General features: G+C 42.3%; 2 protein-coding genes across 3 annotated transcripts in view; one reads left to right on the forward strand and one right to left on the reverse strand.

The window, feature by feature from the left end:
* LOC143280443 (uncharacterized) overlaps nucleotides 1-2,220 on the reverse strand; it is a 41,816-nt gene extending 39,596 nt beyond the window's left edge. The window contains exon 1 of the mRNA XM_076585087.1: nucleotides 1,511-2,220. The gene's annotated coding sequence lies outside the window, so the exon portion shown is untranslated. The remainder of the gene's footprint in view (nucleotides 1-1,510) is intronic.
* A 138-nt stretch (nucleotides 2,221-2,358) lies between these two features.
* LOC143280444 (uncharacterized) lies at nucleotides 2,359-19,110 on the forward strand. Of its 2 annotated transcripts, none has more exons than XR_013055014.1 (4): nucleotides 2,359-2,510; nucleotides 10,651-10,788; nucleotides 13,423-13,597; nucleotides 15,010-19,110. XR_013055014.1 is itself a non-coding variant. In XM_076585088.1 (4 exons), the coding sequence occupies exons 1-4, from the start codon at nucleotides 5,270-5,272 to the stop codon at nucleotides 15,150-15,152; spliced, it is 459 nt and encodes a 152-aa protein (XP_076441203.1). In that variant the 5' UTR covers nucleotides 5,149-5,269; the 3' UTR covers nucleotides 15,153-19,110. The 2 variants fall into 2 exon arrangements, 1 of the variants encoding a protein (XP_076441203.1); XM_076585088.1 differs by lacking the exon at nucleotides 2,359-2,510 and adding an exon at nucleotides 5,149-5,272.
* Nucleotides 19,111-19,521: the final 411 nt, after the last annotated feature.

The raw sequence follows: 19,521 nt of genomic DNA on the forward strand, positions 1-19,521 counted from the left end.
TGTGTGTGTGTGTGTGTGTGTGTGTGTGTGTGTATGCGCGCTTGTGTGTGTGTGTGTGTGTGTGTGTGTGTGTGTGTGTGTGTGTGTGTGTGTGTGTGTGTGTGTGTGTGTGTGTGTGTAAATGAGAGGGAGAGAGTGATGTGTGTGTGTGTGTGTGTGTGTGTCTGTGTGTGTCTGTGTGTAGTTTGTGCATGTTAGAAAGAAAGAAAGAGAGAGAGAGAGAGAGAGAGAGAGAGACAGACAGACAGAAGATATATATATATATATATATATATATATATATATATATATATATATATATATATATATATATAGAGAGAGAGAGAGAGAGAGAGAGAGAGAGAGAGATTTTTCCCGAATAACGAAATCAAAATAATCTCCATTACATGCCTTATCCTAACATATTTCTTATACCTGTCGACACGTTGAGGAATAAATTTTAATTAGAATAAATTAACACATAGTATCCGTTCCCGTTACTCATGGTGAAGAAACAACAAGGTTTCAAGAGCTTGAAGTGTAAATGTGTTATGCAAAGTGTTTTTGAAAGTGTGAACAATGTGAACTGACGAAATGGATGACATTCCACACAAAAAAAGGATTCTAACATCATCATCTTAGATGAACAGACTACAAATAAAGTAACGAACTGATATATAGATCACTCATTTAGATAGCGATACACATAAACATTCCTAGTGTTTCCGGCTTTTCAACAACGGTGAAAAAGTGATAAATGGAGAGGGGTTCTTCCATCACAATTATTTAATTCAATTAAATGACATGGAAAACAATTAACGAGCAAACAATTATCCAATCAATAAATAAACATAAGAACAATATAGCATACCAGAAGTAGACGTCCAGGTAAACTCCTATCTTTAGCATCCGAATAACAAGCCGACGAAACCAGAGCCAAATAAACACTGGGTGATATCATCTTCAAGATATCATCGAACTTGTGGGTAAAGGTGTACCTGCGGGTAAATCTACATGAGGCAAGGCAAAAGGGTACAAGGACCCTGCCTCATAGTTTAAATGATCTTTGATTGTTCAACAGAATACATGAATACAATGTAAACAAAGACTGGCAAATGAGCATCAACAAGTTTAAAGCTTATACAGTGCTCACAGCGTTACACTTCAATTTCAGCATGACTGCTGATGAACCATATTATGTTGATTTGCCCACAGGTATGATGGTCTCTTAAATACCATACAAGAGTGACAACAAATACCATTTTATTGTACTGTTGGCATCCACACTTCTTCCCCTGTACTGTTTCGTTTCAAAGATTGAAAAAGTTGTAAACTGGTTAGTAACACTGTAAGATATATACTCCACAACGTTTAATGGCATCCTTTACAGCATTCGAGAGGGGAAGAAATTATGAGTATATATTACAATGTTATTAACCAAATTACAACTGATTATCGGCGTCTTCGAAACGAAACTGAATGGAAATACTACTGACAGTGGAAGAATTGTAGATATTGCCGCACTATTTACCTTTCGGAGCGAGGTCAGCCAACCGCATGCAAAGGAACCAACCAGGAAGTGTGGCCACGTTCAGTTCTGTCGTCTGTCGACACTATGAACCCACTCAGTGAAAACTAAGTTCTGTAAAATTGAAGATCGTTGGAGATTTCATTCAGCCTTTGGAAAAATCACTCCATACACATTTTTTTTTGGTCTCTATAATCATAATTCTTCTTTGTGTGTATCTTCTCGAACGAAAGATGAATCATACTACTTGAGAATTGAGACTTCTGCCCTTGACTTGAACAATCCCAATAGTGTCAACTGGAAGAAGTCACTTCGGGTGTACATGAAAAGATAATTATGCGCAACATCCGTCGTGAATTTCAAACAACAATCTATGTACTCAGTAAAGCTTATACGTTGCCTTTTGTATGTGATTTTTTTTTCACTTCACCATTCACCTATTTCCATTTATTTTGAAAGAAAACCCTAAATATTTCAAAAGTGTGCCACCAGTAGTGCTCACAAAATTATGTTTTTTTTCTCAGCAAAATCACATAGTACCTGTGTTCTTACCATTGCACATGTCATTTCGCGGCAGAGAAGTGCACACACGTGCACCCCCACACTCCCCGATTTCATTCTCTCCTGCGACAGTGAATGATATATATCCTCAGCGCCTGAACATGCCTTTCAGACAGCACGACAAACCAAACCCACATATAGTGAACGACACACACACACAACCAGTGTTGCACCAGCCCCGAAAGACAGGTCACGGCGAACAGGCCAAGTGTGTCATGGGTGGAAAGAAAGGGTTATTCCCCTTGACGCTGACTGGATCCTGGTTGGTTGGCTGGTCGTTTCAACAACATGTCACAAAGAATCGTCTGCCTAGACAGCGACCACACACATCTTTCACCATTTGTATAGGCTATTCAGACTTCACGTGATTATTTTTGTGTTTTTCCCCCCCACCGGCCATGCAACACACTCCGGCGTTTTCTCTAACAAACGGTGTATTGTGGTAAGTTGGGAAGGTGTACTTGTTGCTGTGCACACAATGTCGCTATCATTATTGTTATTTTCTTCTTCTTTTTTTCTTCTTTTTTTTTGTCAGGCATTTGGTTTGCTCAAAAGGCGCTAAACTGTTGGTATCCCCCTCCCCCATAGTTTATCGTGAAAGCGTGTGTGCATGGTGTGTGTGCATGGTGTGTGTGTGTGTGTGTGTGTGTGTGTGTGTGTGTGTGTGTGTGTGTGAGAGAGAGAGAGAGAGAGAGAGAGAGAGAGAGAGAGAGATTAGTAAAAGCATGAAGCTTTACAAACTATTTGTGTTTCAGTTGCGTGTATCATGAAGTAATCGATCCCACCACTAAACGCAGTCCCCGGTAAACTCAGCCTTTCTTCGCTATAATCATTACTTTTCTTTCACAAAGTCGAACACTGTATGCAAAGTCATGTTAGTAACCAAGTTTTGTAAACTGTACACAAATACCCATACAGTCCGAGTGACAGAGGACTGATGTATGCAATGTTACACTCCATGCAGGCGATTCTCGAACATATTTAAGGATTGCAATCAATGAGGATGATACAGAAGAAAAAAATAACAGGAGAATTATTCATTTCATAACAGTGTATCAAATATGAAAAAAATCATGGATGAATAATTAACCAACAGAGATGTGGAGGAGGAATTTTGTTTAGACGGGCGCAATAGCCGAGTGGTTAAAGCGTTGGACTGTCAATCTGAGGGTCCCGGGGGTTCGAATCACGGTGACGGCGCCTGGTGGGTAAAGGGTGGAGATTTTTACGATCTCCCAGGTCAACATATGTGCAGACCTGCTAGTGCCTGAACCCCCTTCGTGTGTATATGCAAGCAGAAGATCAAATACGCACGTTAAAGATCCTGTAATCCATGTCAGCGTTCGGTGGGTTATGGAAACAAGAACATACCCAGCATGCACACCCCCGAAAACGGAGTATGGCTGCCTACATGGCGGGGTAAAAACGGTCATACACGTAAAAGCCCACTCGTGTGCATACGAGTGAACGCAGAAGAAGAAGAAGAAGAATTTTGTTTAATGTCCCGTCACACATATCGGTGATTGAAGACATTTTGTTTAAGTATTTATGAATACATTTGATTATTATCGGTTAGAAGGGGTGGGAGATGTGAATGAATGGAGGGTTGGGGGAAACTGGGCAAATGAGGGTGAAATGAGGGTGAAATTTGAAAAAAAAATCTAAATACAATTACAGGAAATTATTTAAAGGACTTCGTAAAAGAGAGTCGTTAAACTGACAAGCGAAACAACTGATAATGAATGCAAAAAGTGAAAAACATCAACGTTCTCAGTCACACTTTCGTGTACATAAGGCTCCATCAAGCTACAGTAAAAAATTATATGCTTAATTGTCAGGTTACTAAAGAATATGCACTTGACATTAGAACAATACTTGGTCCTTAATGAATTTGATAATAATCTGAGAGCTAAACTCAGAATTGGTCTGCGAATCGGACCAAAGTCTGAGAGAGTCAACTGACGAGGTTTTAGACTTGAATTAAGCATCTATAAAAGTCTCTTTCTAGTATATTGCTTATTTCCTTGTATGACAGTGTGCAATATACAACAGAGATGTATACTGCCAAAGTTAGTCAGTTTTCGGCAGTGTCTGCGATGTATTAATTAATGGCAAAGAAAGAGCTCATCTTTTACTGAATTAGACAATGAGATTTTAAAACCGAAATTAGATTAAAGAAAAAAAAGCAGCAGGAGGCTTCCGTGTGTGTGTGTGTGTGTGTGTGTGTGTGTGTGTGTGTGTGTGTGTGTGTAGGCAGGGTGCGCGCGCACGTCTGTGTAGGTGTGTGTAGGGGTGCGTGCGTGTGTGTGTGTGTGTGTGTGTGTGTGTGTGTGTGTGTGTGTGCATTTCTGTAAGTGAATGGGCGTAGGCCTATGTTGTTGCACACAAAGTTAGTTTTCGGCAGTTTCTGCGATGTATTAATTAATGGCAAAGAAAGAGCTCATCTTTTACTGAATTTGACAATGAGATTTTAAAACTAAAATTAGATAAAAAATAAAAAAAGCAGCAGGAGGCTTTCGTGTGAGTGTGTGTGTGTGTGTGTGTTTGTGTGTAGGTGTGTGTAGGCGGGGTGCGCGCGCGTGCGTGTGAGTGTAGGTGTGTGTAGGGGTGCGCGCGCGCGCGCGCGCGTGTGTGTGTGTGTGTGCATTTCTGTAAGTGAATGGGCGTAGGCCTGTGTTGTTGCATAGGGCTGTGTAAGCGTACACGGTCTATCTATCAGTGTGTGCTACACAAACGAGCGTTCGCGAGCATGTAGCCTATATTCATGTTTACGTGTGTACATTCACACACTACACAGACGTGTAATTTAGATGCGGGCGTGCAAGAGAACCTTTCGGTGTACATGATGAACTTAACAAGTGAGAATGAAAGAATAAACAGGAAACTCTTGGCAAGCGCCTGTGTCACAAATCTCTCTCTCTCTCTCTCTCTCTCTCTCTCTCGTTCTCCCTGCCCTTCCGCGCCACCACCCCCACACCCCGTCTCCAGGCCCACGGACTCAATATACGTCCGTGCTCCAGGCCTGAGAGACCTGTCGGCAAGACAGACAGACAGGCCCATCAGTTACAGTCAAGGGAGTGGGCCCATTCATGCAGGGTGAAGTGAAACAGTTTGTAGTGTGACAACTGACACATGTTCTTCACGGGTCGGGGTCGGGTCGGTGTCGGAATGATATCACGGTGACACAGCGAGGGTGATGTGATGGTGTGTAAAAACTTCTATTCGTTTGTCTGCTTCTCTCTCTTTGTCTCTCTGTCTCTCTGTCTCTGTCTCTGTCTCTCTCTCTCTCTCTGTGAAATGTCATTACACACACACACACACATTGGCATTACCATACGCACGCATACACACATACACTGATACACTCTCTCTCTCTCTCTCTCACACACACACACACACACACACACACACACACACACACACACTGGTGCAGTGCGTGCGCACACACACACACACACACACACATACACACTGACACTAATTGACATACGTATACACACATACACTCACACCCTGACACTCACACACACACACACGTCTAAAAAACACTTACAGTGAATAGACGTTAAACTGTAGATAACACACTCACGCGCGCACAAACACACACACAGAGGCAAGCGTGTCCACGCACGCACACAATGACGCTCGCGCGCGCGCGCGCGCGCACACACACACACACACGCACACGCACACACAGACAAACACACACTCACACACACACACACACACACACACTGCTGCACGCGTATTATGCATATTCCTTCTTTCGCTATGATAAAAGAGCTAATTTAACTGCACATACTTTACCGTGACCCACTAGTCAGTTTATCTAAATGTCGAAGAGATGATTACCTACAAATATTATGACTTGTTGATTTTATGGTTCATTGATTCGATTCTGTACTTTGTTTCCAGCCCCCAAGTTCCTCTTTCAGGTCGCATATATAATCTGTTCATGAACATTTCGAACACTCTCTCATACACATATTCACGGACAGAGCAGACCTTTCTTTCATATAAAACTGGCAACTTTTTTGAATAGATGTTGAATTATTGACCAACACACGCTGTCTCTCTGTCTCTCCTTCCCTGTCACACACACACACACACACACACACACACACACACACACACACACACACACACACACACACACGCACGCACGCACGCACGCCCGCCCGCCCGCCCGCCTGCACGTACGCACGCATGCACACACATACACATGCTCATGCACACAAACTAACACACATACGGAAAGTCACGGACGGAAGCGCGTGTTCTGCAAGTGTGCTAATATGTATTTTCTACAGAATATTGCTAAGGACAACCCTTTTGTTGCCATGGGTTCTTTCACGTGCACTTAGTGCGTGCTGCGCACACATCGATCCCAACAACCCAAGACCCAGGATGACAAAGACGGTCCTCGTCGTGCTGACGGACGAACATCATCATCATCGATGCATGCTGCACACGGTTCCTCGTTCCATCGTCTCAATCGCACCCAGGTCACCACTCGAGGTCCAGTTAGGGGAGGATGTAAAGACCCTGGTCGTTATATGAGATTCGAACCTTTGGACATTCGCTTCCTGTAATTCGGGTGCATTAGTTCAGTTTCAGTATCAGTAGCCCAAGGAGGCGCCACTGCGTTCGGACAAATCCATATACGCTACACCACATCTGCCAAGCAGATGCCTGACCAGCAGCGTAACCCAAGGCGCTTTGTCAGGCCTTGAGAAAATTAGCCTCCGGGCGAACCACTATCATTTTAGAGTAAGCTCGTAGGCAAGCTTTCCTGAAGGTCCAATGGAGTAGTGTGTCAAAATACCGTGGATTCTCATTTCCCGTGGACATTCGTTTCTCGTGGACATTCGTTTCCTTGTCGTTCGCATCGTGTCACTATGATAGTCACTCGTGCTCGACTATGACCACCAGGACAGCAGAAGAGGCAACAACAGTCCCAACTATCTGGGCTAGAATTTTTATTATAGTTGATAGTGTCTTGCCCAAGTCTCTCAGCCAATAGGGTTTTAGGACACTGAGTCGGCGTTGGGATGGTTCCCAAAGGCCAGCTAGCCCCAGCACTAAGACCCAGTGCAATCTTGCCTCCCAGGTTGAGGGTAATAGTCCTTCACAAAATACCAAGATTCAAATGATTTCTCATTGCAATGGAGAAACCATTGATAATATCGCATCACGAGGCCACTGCTCAGTATGTACCCAGAGAAAAAAAAAGTTTAAATAGAACACAACCACAATTAATATCATTATTGCGTGTCTGATATCTGAAGAAACTTTCAATCTTAACACAAAGAGAAAAGAAATAACTTTCCAACTCACACAGACTCAACTCACAAGACCGTGAACGCTGTTCGCACACCCACTCACGCACTTACAGACACACAGACATACACAGACACGCTGACACACAGACACACACACACACACACACAAACACACACACACACACACCATCATCACCACCACCCAAAATTTACACATGTAGACAAGAAAAGTAACCGCTGCATACTTCAAATATTCTTTTTGTCTGAAGTTTTGTCCCTTGATATGCTTGCCGTCGGAATTGTACTTTTCAAAAAGAAAGAAAGAAAGAAAACCAGTCTCGTGTTTTTATACGGCTTTCACAAAACGTAATCTATTTCAGCATTTGTGTGTAGAGATTCTCTTGTTTTGTGCGATGGATGCGGAATTCAGATTTTCTTTTTTTTTTATCTCCATAAAGAGAAATTAAGGATGGGAAATAATCTGTTTTGTGACGTAACACACATGAACAATGTACGAGAACCACAGTCATTCAATTCGAATACATGCAAGACATGGGATGCTTGAACGCCAGGTTGACGTTCACCTCAAAAACTGTGACCACAATTATGCACATGCAATAATAATCACAGTTGAAGGAAAGACATGAAATATTATGCTACAAATAAACATTAAAGTGCGATTAAACCAGGCAAAGTGGGTGGGGAGGTGTAAGAATGAAATAGAATAAAGACATGTCTGCGCTGTCTGAGGAAATGATTAAATATTGAGCCTTGCTTGTTTGTAGCATCTTGCCTAACTGGGGCGAATTGCCTCCCCTCCCCCTCCTCCTGCCACACCCCTCCCCAACTCTCTCTCCCCCTCTCTTCTCTCTCTCCCTCTCTCCCTTTCAACATATGTATCCAGAGCTTACAGATTGATGTGTCGTAGATGTATCATGAACATAGGATTTTTTTTTTCATTCGTCAGATTACAATTTTTTTTACTCACTTATGTAAAGTGAGTCTCTGTAATAATCTGGTGTTTGGTTGTCTCTGTGTGTGTGTGTGTGTGTGTGTGAGAGAGAGAGAGAGAGAGAGAGAGAGAGAGAGAGAGAATGTGAATGTGTGTCGGAGATTAATGTGTGTGTGTGTGTGTGTGTGTGTGTGTGCGTGCGCACGCACCGTGTGTGTGTGTGTGTGCGCGCGTTGCTGTACCCTGTTTCTGCTGTCGTGATATTATTTACTCAACCTTTGACAAAACTGAGCTGAGCGAGTTCAGGAAGCACGTGAAGTCCGAGAGAGCCGAGTCTCACGTGCCTGTCCACACTGTGTTTGTTCTTGACACTCTGTGTGTCCACGGTTCACTTGGCAACGAAGGCGGGAGAGGGTGGATGGGGAAGAATTTCCAGTCAGCCATTGGCTAGTTTGTTTTTCCCGCACCTGCGCAAAACTTCATTTGCTGTGCAAAACGAGGGCGCTGTGTTGTTTTTATCTTTGCCCCTTTACACTGTGTGTGAGTGAGATTGACCCTGGGTTTGCAGGATAATGTGAGGTTAGTATTCATTTGTCATTGATTGAAGTGTTCTTAGTCTTAATCAGTCACGGAATGTAGTGTTGTTAGTATCAATTAGTCACGGAATATAGTGTTGTCAGTATTAGTCACGGAATATAGTGTTAGTATCAGTCAAGGAATTTCGTGTTAATATTTAGTCACGGTATAAAGTGTCCTTAGTATTGAGTCACGGAATATAGTGCTTCAATTAGTCACAGAATATAGTGTTGTTAGTATCGATTAGTCACGGAATATGGTGATAGGGTAATGTCCAATTTAGCATCCTAAATTATTGCACCTCTTGGTTACATTTCCATGGTTTGTGGGACGTCCGAAGAACGGAAAAAGCAGGATGGTGGCACGTTTGTTGTGTGACTCAATGCGCATCAAAATTGTGTAAAATAACGTACAAAATGAGTCGAAATCTACTGAAAATGGGTTACAACATCTACAAATGGAAATATCGTTTCATACATGCACAAATATTGACAGTATCTGTATCTGTTAGGTACATCGCTGTCGCCAAGATTATGGCATTATCGCGACGGGTGGGGGTGTGCGCAGCTTGGCAGGTTCACTGTTGGGATGTTAATAGTTTTTTTTAAGATCTCAGGAGTTGGTGCTCTTACTATGTTTTCTTCCAGCTGGTTCCAGTCTTTTACTGCGCTAACAAAAAAAAAAAAAAAAAAAATGACTGTATTGCTCTGACATCTGCTGACTTGGAATGTTCTTGTGTCGTTTCTTATGTGATTAGAGATTGGACTAGTGGTGTCGTACAGATCGCCAGATGTTCGTGGCCTTATGAGTCGTCCTGGTTTATGGGAGGTTAAGTACTCAGCAGGTGGTATGGCCGGTACCAACTCCTCAACCACCTTGTAGAGGAAGATGAGGCGTAGATCCTGTCTGCGCTGTTGGAGTGTCGGCAGTTGCAGAGTGTGAAGCATCTTGGTGATGGAGCCGGGTGTTCTGGATTTATAATCGTCGGTTTTGAACCGGGCAGATAGGCGTTGCACTTTAAGTTTATCAATATCCTGTTTGAGGTAAGGACTCCGTATGATGGAACCATACTCGAGGGCTGGTCTGATGAGGGATAGATATGCATCTCTCTTGCATTGGAGGGGGCAGAAACGCAGGTTTCTTCTGAGGAAGCCAAGGGTGCTGTGTGCTTTTTTGCAGGTGCAGGCAATGTGGGTGCTCCATTTCAGGTCATCGGAGAGTTGAATACCTAGATAGGGGTTTGTGTGGACGTGCTGAAGGGGAGTGTTACATAGGGAGTAGATGTGGTTGGTTGACTGCTGCATACTGAGGATGTAGCACTTGGGGTTGAATTTCATACCCCAGTCAGTGGCCCAGGTTTCGAGTTGATTGAGGTCCTCCTGAAGCTGAATGTGATTTTGTAGGGAGTTTATCTGGCGGTAAAGGAGGCAATCGTCAGCAAACAGGCGTACCTGGGATTTGACTTTGTCCGGGAGGTCGTTGATGTGGCATAGGAAGAGGAGCGGGCCCAATTTAGGATGCTAAAAGGAGTTTATCTTGTGTATCATTTAGTCATGGAGTATAGTTTTAGTATTAACTTGTCAAGGAATATAGTGTTAGTATGAATTACCCATGGAATATAGTGTTAGTATCACCTAGCCCTGGAATGTTTCAGACAGTATGAATTACCCATGGAATATAGTGTTAGTATCACCTAGCCCTGAAATGTTTCAGACAGTATGAATTACCCATGGAATATAGTGTTAGTATCACCTAGCCCTGGAATGTTTCAGACGCGCTCTACGCCCACAGAATGTCGCTACTCCAGGCATCTCGTCTTGCCGCAGATCGCCAGCTTCATCTCCCCGCAATACCTTCCGGGTGGAAGCGGATGGACAAAAGAAAGAAAGAAGTCATGGAATATGGGTGAGGTTAGTATTAATCAGTCACGGAAGATAGCACTGTCAGTCATGATTTCTCCCAGAAAATAGGGTTGTTGTTAATAATTAGTCATGGACTATGGTGTTAGTCACGAATTAAGGGGTTGTTAGTATTTAGTCGCGGAATATAGTGTTAGCATAAATTATTAAGGGCTATAGTGTTTATGTATTAAACAATAGTTATGGATAATAAAGTTGTTAACAATAACTCACGGAATATTGTGTTAGTATTGATTCAAGTTAGTCGTGGAATATAATGTTACCACAAATTAGTCATGGAGTGTAATGTTACCTTTAATTAGTCATAGAATATCGTGTTTGTATTATTCACGAAATATAGTGTTAGTGTTAATCAGTCATGGAATGGGTGGTGGTTGTTAGTATTCAATCATAGATTTTGTCGCTATTTAAGTTATTAGATATAGCCTTGGTATTAAACAGTCGAATATAGTAGTGTTGGTAGTATTGATTAGTTTCAGTTCAGTCAGTTTACTTCTCAAGGAGGCCACACTGCGTTCTGACGAATCTACTCTGCATCACATCTACAAGGCAGATGCCTGACCAGCAGCGTAACTCACGCGCCTTGTCAGGTCTTGAGTGCGTGCATATAATTATATTTTACCTATCAGAGTGGATTTCATCAGTCAACATAATCTTGCCAGAGGACAGCACTCTTATTGCCATGGGATCGTTTTTAGTGCTCAAGTGCGGCCTGCACACGGGACCTCGGTTTATCTTCACACTTGAATAACCAGACGCTGTTTGATTTTCCAGTCAAACTTGGGAGAAAGGGCGAGAACGAGATTCGAACCCAGACTCATGGCCACTGTATTGGCAGATCAGCGTCTCGACCATTCTGCCATCTTATCAGTCATTGGATGTGGTGTTAGTATTATGTCGGCATTGAATATAGTGCTAGCATTTAGTCTTTGAAATATGGATATAGGTGTTAGGGGAAATGTACCTGTATGTTTGGCAGACAGTTGTAAAACATTCTCCGAACTGCCTGTAACCATCAACGTTATCAATGTTCTGTATCATATGAACGTTGAACGATCATTCCAAGATATCCTTTCTCCCCTCCCGCCAACTGGGGCCCCCTCTCTTATAGTTTCTTTCCATAGAATAATGGAATCGATTTAACGAACAAAATGGGGCTGTACTTTTAGAGCTCAGTTTATCGATATTCTGGGTGAGGTAGTTCGCAAAACAAAGTATTCCTAGTACTTCCTTATACTGTAATTATCAGAATTCATCAACTTATCCAGGGAAAGGGAACATGGACAACATTTGGGGGTAAAAGGTGGTGGCTATTTTACACATATTAGCAGAAACGAGCGGAACAAAGCACAGATTAGCAGTTCCACTGGTCGATACCCGCAAAGATGACGGAACACAATGGGGACAGAAATTGGAACGTGTGAAAGCAGCACATGATTCCAGAAACCAGTGCCATGTTTGGCCAGGAAAAGGCCCTGTTAGACCGTGTGTGTGTCGTTGCATGTTGTTGGCTAGTCCTGGCGTGGAGGGCAGAGGTTAGTGAAACGCAGCTGTAGTGTGGGAGGAAAAGGGGAAAGAGACGCTGCTTATTAAATAGGTCAAGGTGCAGAATTATGTCACTACAGGTTGACATGCTGAATTGAATGAAACAGTGCTAAGTGTACACGTTACAGACGATGATGTGGTTATGCAGCTGAAGGGATATTGGTTTTCTTTTGTCACAAACTATTCTCACTTGCTCAGTTTTCCCCCTTCGAGTCTCACACAGCCCATTAGGTATGCCTGCTGAAGTATTCTGTCACCTGGGGCCGACCCGAATTACTTGCTTCGGATTTTATCCATGTGTAAAATTATTCAAAAACTAGGTGTTAGCGAGTTTGAGGCAAACTGTGTGTGTGTGTGTGTGTGTGCGTGCGCGTGTCTGTGTGGTAATAGGTACACATTTATACACACAGACACCCACACAAACGTGCACGCACGCACGCATAGAGTGTTCATTCAGCTGAGTATGTTTTTGTCGAAATCATTCCACAGTGGCTGTGTCTGGTCTTGTATACTGTTTGTGAACCGTCTGTTGTATAGTGTGTCCAGAGAGTCTTGGGTCTTGTATCCCCTTCTTCATAAACCCATCTTTATAATAATGATAACAATAAGTGGTAGTAGTAATAATAGTGGTGGTGGTATAAGTTGTCGTAGTAGTTGTAGCATCGCTATGACAGAATGAGTGGTTGGTACATATGTTGGGAGCAGAGATATATATATATATATATATATATATATATATATATATATATATATATGTGTGTGTGTGTGTGTGTGTGTGTGTGTGTGTGTGTGTGTGTGTGTGTGTGTGTGTGTGTGTATTATTTTTAGTTCGTGGGCTGCAACTCCCACGTTCGCTCGTATATACACAGTGGGCTTTTACGTGTATGACTGTTTTTACCCCGCCATGTCGGGAGCCATACTCCGTTTTCTGGGGTATATATATATATATATATATATATATATATATATATATAAATAATATATATATATATATATATATATATATATATATATAAATAATATACATATATACCAATTGAAGTGGTTCACTGCATGTTGTTCCTTCATTTTTTCCCCCAGCTTACAGTGCTTTCCGCAGACAAGGTAGCCACCACCACCACCCTCCCACACCCTGACTGCACAAAACACGTCGGAGCAGACGCCCAAACCGAAAGTGGAAGCACGCCCATCTTTCAAAGGTCTGACGTCAGCTGGTGTTGCTGGAAGCCAACCTTAGGAGAGTGTGGTTCATCAGGTGAGTTGGTCTGTGTCGGGGGGTCCATACCGAAATGTGTCCACAGCCATTTCTCATCAGTGGTGGTTTACGGAGGTAAGGGAATGTCTGACATTCTGGTTTAGCTTCTTCTCTTGGGTGTTGGATGAAAGGATATGTGTGTGTGTGTGTGTGTGTGTGAGCGCGTGCCAGGTGAAGGGGCTAGGGAGAGTGCAAGTGTGTGTGTTGTGTTTATGCTGTTTGCTTTTGCATTACACGGCCAACACCTATTAGATGGGTTTGCTGATGAATCTGTCGGTATTGGTTCATGCAGGGTATTCTCACGTACCCGTAACCAAGAACTGTCGGATTATGATCGATCAGTGAGTTGTCATGTACCAGTCCGCACGTGTGTACACGTAGTGAAGGAAAGGGTGGTAGCTGTAATACGTACTAAGGAAGATGGCGACGAGAGACGGGAACCCCGGAATTAGAAACGAAACGTGTCTGGTCTTTGTTGATTATACAGAAACCAGCCCCTGTTTTCCGTCCGTCTCCCCTCTCCCCTCCTCCATCTCTTGCCCCCTTCCTGACCACAACTCCCACCCAATATTATCACTGACAATGGTGACATGCTTCTTTTGTTATTATTATCATCATCAGCAGCATTATTATTATTATGTGTTGATTATATCAGTTATAACAACAGAGTGAGACATGAGAAGCGTGAGCGAAGGAAGCAGGGCTCAACTTCTGGAGACGTTTTCCCTTGCAACACCTGTGGGAAGTGCTGCGCATCCAGAGTCGGCCTCGTCTCCCATATGAGGACACACACCGACAGATAAGCCTGCCTGCCTACTCATCCGTCGGACCGACGGGAGACTCCATCATCAACAACAGAGTAAAGGCAAAGAATGGGAAAGATATCCAAGACAAACATGGACAGATCTGGCTGTAGCCATATCACAATTGCAGCACTATTACCAATTAACAAAACAAAAAAACGCAATGGAAACCATTGTCATACAGAAGACTAGTTACAAAGATTCCATGAAACCACACTGTGATGTATCAGTCATTATCTGACACGTCCATTAGTCAAGACAGTGGTCAATGGAAAATGAAAATATAAATCTTATTGACACTTGTTTGTTTACTTTATTCGCAAAATATTTTTATAGCATACCAGACACATTCAGTTAATCAAGGCAGTGGTCAATGGAAATATGAATTTATTGTCTGGTCTTTTCTTTTATCGCGAAATACTTTTTCATTGCTAAATGTTTGACTTTTAAGGCATACTCGTATTTTGATTTTAATGTTATTAGTGAGTCCCATAGAAAAGGACAGACAATAAACACTTTCGTTGTTCTTTTTTTTATCTGTGATGATTGAAAGCGGGTGCGTCGACTTTTATCGTTCATCATATTGTTTCTCTGTTGTGCGTGTTTCAGGTCAGCAGTCTTGTGGTGGAGTCCTGCAGGTGGCTGGGTCTCACAGAACAACTGATGGCTTCTGTTCCAGCAACAATGACAAGTGCATCAGTGACAAGTATCACCCAGTGACAAGTTCATCAGTGACAAGTATCACCCAGTGACAAGTTCATCAGTGACAAGTATCACCTGGTGACAAGTATCACCCGCTGACAAAAACATCAGTGACAATTGCCACCAGATGTCAAGTACATCAGTGACAAGTATCACCTGGTGACAAGTACATCGTGACAAGTATCACCCCATGACAAGTGCATCAGTGACAAGTTCATCAGCGGCGTAGCCTATTTCTGTGCTTAATGTTGTTCCGCTGAAAAACAAAGTGTGTTGCTCGCGCGTGTCTTCAGAGCAAAACCTGTTGAGCAAAACACCTGCAATGTAAGTGTACAAAGTAAACACTTGATCCCAGGTGCACAAGTGCATGGATTGAGTTTGATGTTTTGATTTTTTTTTTTCACGTTTAGTTGCTCTGTGACCAATAGCTGTCTCTAAGAGCAAGACAATATCGTCCGCAAGTAATATAACTGTAAATCCTGCCCCATGTCTTTGAATTATTACATTGAATGCTAATCCATTTTGAAATAATGAGAATGAAATGGGACTCTTAGCAACCCCCGATTTTCACTCCCACTGTAAAATATGCAGTCAGCAACTTTGTTACCACTCACTATACGTGTTGGTAGTACATTTCAATTTATTCATGTTTTTGCCAGAATATACCACAGTGAATTTTTATTGATAGACTCAACGCTCATTTAAGGTCAAACGGTTTGCACAAAAGCCAAAGAATTATACGTGTGATATTCGCCTGTTATGTTCTACTTTTGTAGACTGCAACTGATAACTGCACCGAACTCTCAGCTACTGAGATCAGAAGTAAATGTGCCTCTTGTTATTAATATTATGAATATCACCTTTCTCTTGGAGTGGTAATCTACTCATACCCGATTTCAGAAAAGGTACCCTTATCAGATAAAGCGTCAAAGAATTGTGTCAAAATATCTATTGTTCTCGTGGTGGTTAAAAACATCTCGAAGTTTTCCATCGTAACCAACAGCTTTATGACTCTTTAATTTTTTAAGTGCAAATATACTTTTTCTTATGAAATTGGGCAATGCATGAAATTCTTTTTCACATTGTTGCAAACAATAATTGCTAGAATAAATTGAAACTATTTAGAAAGGCTTGAAAATGTTTAAACCAACTACCTGCAGATGTGTCGCTCATTTTGAAAGTTTTACTCATACATTCCTCAAATTCCTTTTGATCTTGAAAAACGCTATTAAATTATCGAACAAAGCTTTTATTTAACTCTGCATCGGGGAGGGAGAAAAAGAGACAACTGTAACTGAAAGCACATGTCAGCTGCACAATATACACAGTGCAAACATACGTACCGAAAACGTCAACTTCCGTTATTTATTAGCGAGTACGTGCGGACTAGCGCATGCGTTATCATCATTGCTTATGCTACGGAAACATTAAGGTTTGGTGCCTCAGGACTAGCAGGCGTGTTCAAGAGGGCTTCGCCCCAGTTTTCAGGCAGATACTAGGTCTTTATTCCCCCATGTTGTCTAGTTTTCATTAAAAAAAAAAACTAGGTCTGTATTTCCCCATGTTTAGTTTTCTTTGTGACTAGGTCTGTATCCCCCCTGTTGATGTCTAGTTTTCTTTGTGACTAGGTCTGTATTCTCCCATTTTGTCTAGTTTTCTTAGTGACTAGGTCTGTATTCTCCCATGTTGATGTCTAGTTTTCTTTGTGACTAGGTCTGTATTCCCTCATGATTTCTAGTTTCCTTGGTGACCAGGTCTGTATTCCACCATGATTTCCAGTTTCCTTAGTAACTAGGTCTGTATTCCTCCATGATGTCTAGTTTTCCTAGGTCTGTATCTCCCCACGTTGATGTGACTATACCCACCACTCCACCCCACTAGTTGATGCCCAGTTTTCCTGCAGTGACTAGGTCTGTATTCCCCAAGGTTGATGTCCAGTGGTTATGTCTGTATTCCACCATGTTGATGTCTAGATTTCATGCTGTGACTATGCCTGAATCCCTCCATGCTGATGTCAGTGCAGTGACTTTGCATTTCCCTGTGTTGGTGCCCAGTGTTCATGCAGTGACAAAGGTTTTATCGCCCTTGTTGGTGTCTAGTTATCATGCAGTGCCAAGGCCTTTATTCCTCCTTGTTCATGCCTAGTTATTATCATGCAGTGACTAGGCTTTTATTCCCTCTTATTGATGTCCAGTTATCATGCAGTGACTAGGCTTTTATTCCCCTTTATTGATGTTATCATGCAGTGACTAGGCTTTTATTCCCTCTTATTGATATTCCCTCTTATTGATGTCTAGTTATCATGCAGTGACTAGGCTTTTATTCCATCTTATTGATGTCTAGTTATCATGCAGTGACTAGGCTTTTGTTCCCGGTCCCCTTGTCTAGTTATCATGCAGTGACTAGGCCTTTATTCCCCCTTGTTGATGTCTAGTTATCATTGCAGTGACTAGGCATTTATTCCTCCTTGTTGATGTCTAGTTATCATGCAGTGACTAGGCCTTTATTCCCCCTTGTCTAGTTATAACGCAGTAACTGGGCCTTTATTCCTCCTTGTTGATGTCTAGTTATCATGCAGTGACTAGGCTTTTATTCCCTCTTATTGATGTCAAGTTATCATGCAGTGACGGCCATTTTCCCCCAGTGTTGTCTAGTTTTCATGCTGCGAATATGTCTATGCCCCCCCTGGTTGATATCCAGTTTTGATGCATTGACTAGGCCTCTGTCCCCCATGATGTCAGGTTTTTGTGCCGTTACTAGGCCCGTATTCTCCCTCATGTTGATGTCAATACCTTTGGTCCACTTTGCGGATAGTAAATACCAAGAAAAATATAGCCAGCGATGAGCGTAAAAAGTGACGATTCAATTTGCAGTTTCAAAAGTTGCTGTTGCTCTCTGGGGAAAAAAGCTGGATTTGCAGCATTAACCAGGGGTACCAGTCATACCAACCCACAATATCTTACTACCGCAAAATAATCGATGAACACTAATTAGGTTCTGTCGAGCGATTGCCGGTTTCCTTAATGGTCGGAAATAGAGCACTCTACTGAACTGGCCTGCTCACTATTGATCATGAAAAAACACCCACAAAAACTGGTTATACACAAGGGCAAAGTCAGTATTTTGAGAGAAGAGAAAACAGGATGTGGCACCGTGCTAATAGGACAGCAATACCAAGAATCACTGGTCCGAAAATAAACTTATCGTGCAGGTCGGCATCGAGGCTGGCTTTTTTCACATGGAAAATGTATCCTCGCACCAAATCTTTCTTTTGTTCTGCATCAAGGCTTTGTTTACATGTAAAAATGTATCATTGCACTAAATTTTTCTTTTGTTTATTGTCAAGCCAGCCACATGGGGCCGCGTTCCCAAAGCGCCATCCATTTGTTTGTGATTCCAGAAAATGCACGTTTTTACTTTTACTACCTTGGTGGTTTATTGCAATCAATACAATGACGTGGAGTAGGGTGGGAAATTACTGATTCGTTGTCAATCCAGAAGAAATTAATTTCAGGGTTGGCACTCCGCGTTCATGTTGCAGCTTTCTAAAAATGACCACTGTATGTTCATTTATCTTTATTGCGATATGCACGTGCATTCCAAAGTGGACCAATGGGGTTGGCAGATTCTTATGTGGGCCTTACACAAGTTATTTCCCTTGTCCATCAGTTGTCTCTTACCTTGTAGGATTATGGACGATAGCGCATCATCATGGGGCAAAAGCTCACCGACAATGTTATGAAAAGTAGTGCTTTAGATGGGGAAAATGCTTTAAAAATGATTGCAGGGGGTGTCATTGAATGTTAAATCACTCGTTTTTTGTAACATGTCTTTGTGTGGTAAAAACGTTTTTGTTTGCATCTCGCGTTGTCGGTGAGCTTTTGTTAGGTCTCATTACCTATGGCGATGTGCTTTCGTTCAGACTGCAGATTTGTCATTTTTATCTGAGATGTTGTGTAACCACTGCTTTCCAAACCCCGGAAAAAGTGGAAGAAATTTAACAGAAAACTGAAAGAGGGTGGATTGTCTTTATTTTGGTTAAAATTGCCCCAAAATTTTTACTTGGGGGAGGATCGGCCGAATCATGAAATTGGACTTAGTATATAGTGATTTGACCGTTCCTCCCCCTGATAAATGTCAAATTGAAACCCTACAAATTCTGTCACTGAAGCGACCCCCAACCAGTTGCTCAGTGGCGGTACGGGTGCTAGTCCGTCTCCAGGGAGAGCGGCACGGTGTTAACGAGGTTAACTCTTTCCATACGAACGGCGAAAGACGACGTTAACAGCGTTTCACCCCAATTACCATCATCAAAATATTGCAAGCGGAAGGCTCTTATACTGAAGACGTGAATGTTGACAAAGAATACCACAATTCTGATGACGGAAGCTAAAGGTTGGGTCATTCAGACACCCACTG

Source organism: Babylonia areolata, chromosome 3 (genome assembly GCF_041734735.1).
Source record: "Babylonia areolata isolate BAREFJ2019XMU chromosome 3, ASM4173473v1, whole genome shotgun sequence".
Taxonomy (NCBI): Eukaryota; Metazoa; Mollusca; class Gastropoda; order Neogastropoda; family Buccinidae; genus Babylonia; species Babylonia areolata.

Bases quoted from the DNA above. Each gene is read 5' to 3' on its own strand.
- LOC143280444 (XM_076585088.1), top strand. The intron at 10,789-13,422 runs GTTAGTATTAAT...TTTTTCCCCCAG, and splicing joins AGTCATGGAATATGGGTGAG to CTTACAGTGCTTTCCGCAGA. The intron at 13,598-15,009 runs GTGAGTTGGTCT...TGCGTGTTTCAG, and splicing joins AGGAGAGTGTGGTTCATCAG to GTCAGCAGTCTTGTGGTGGA.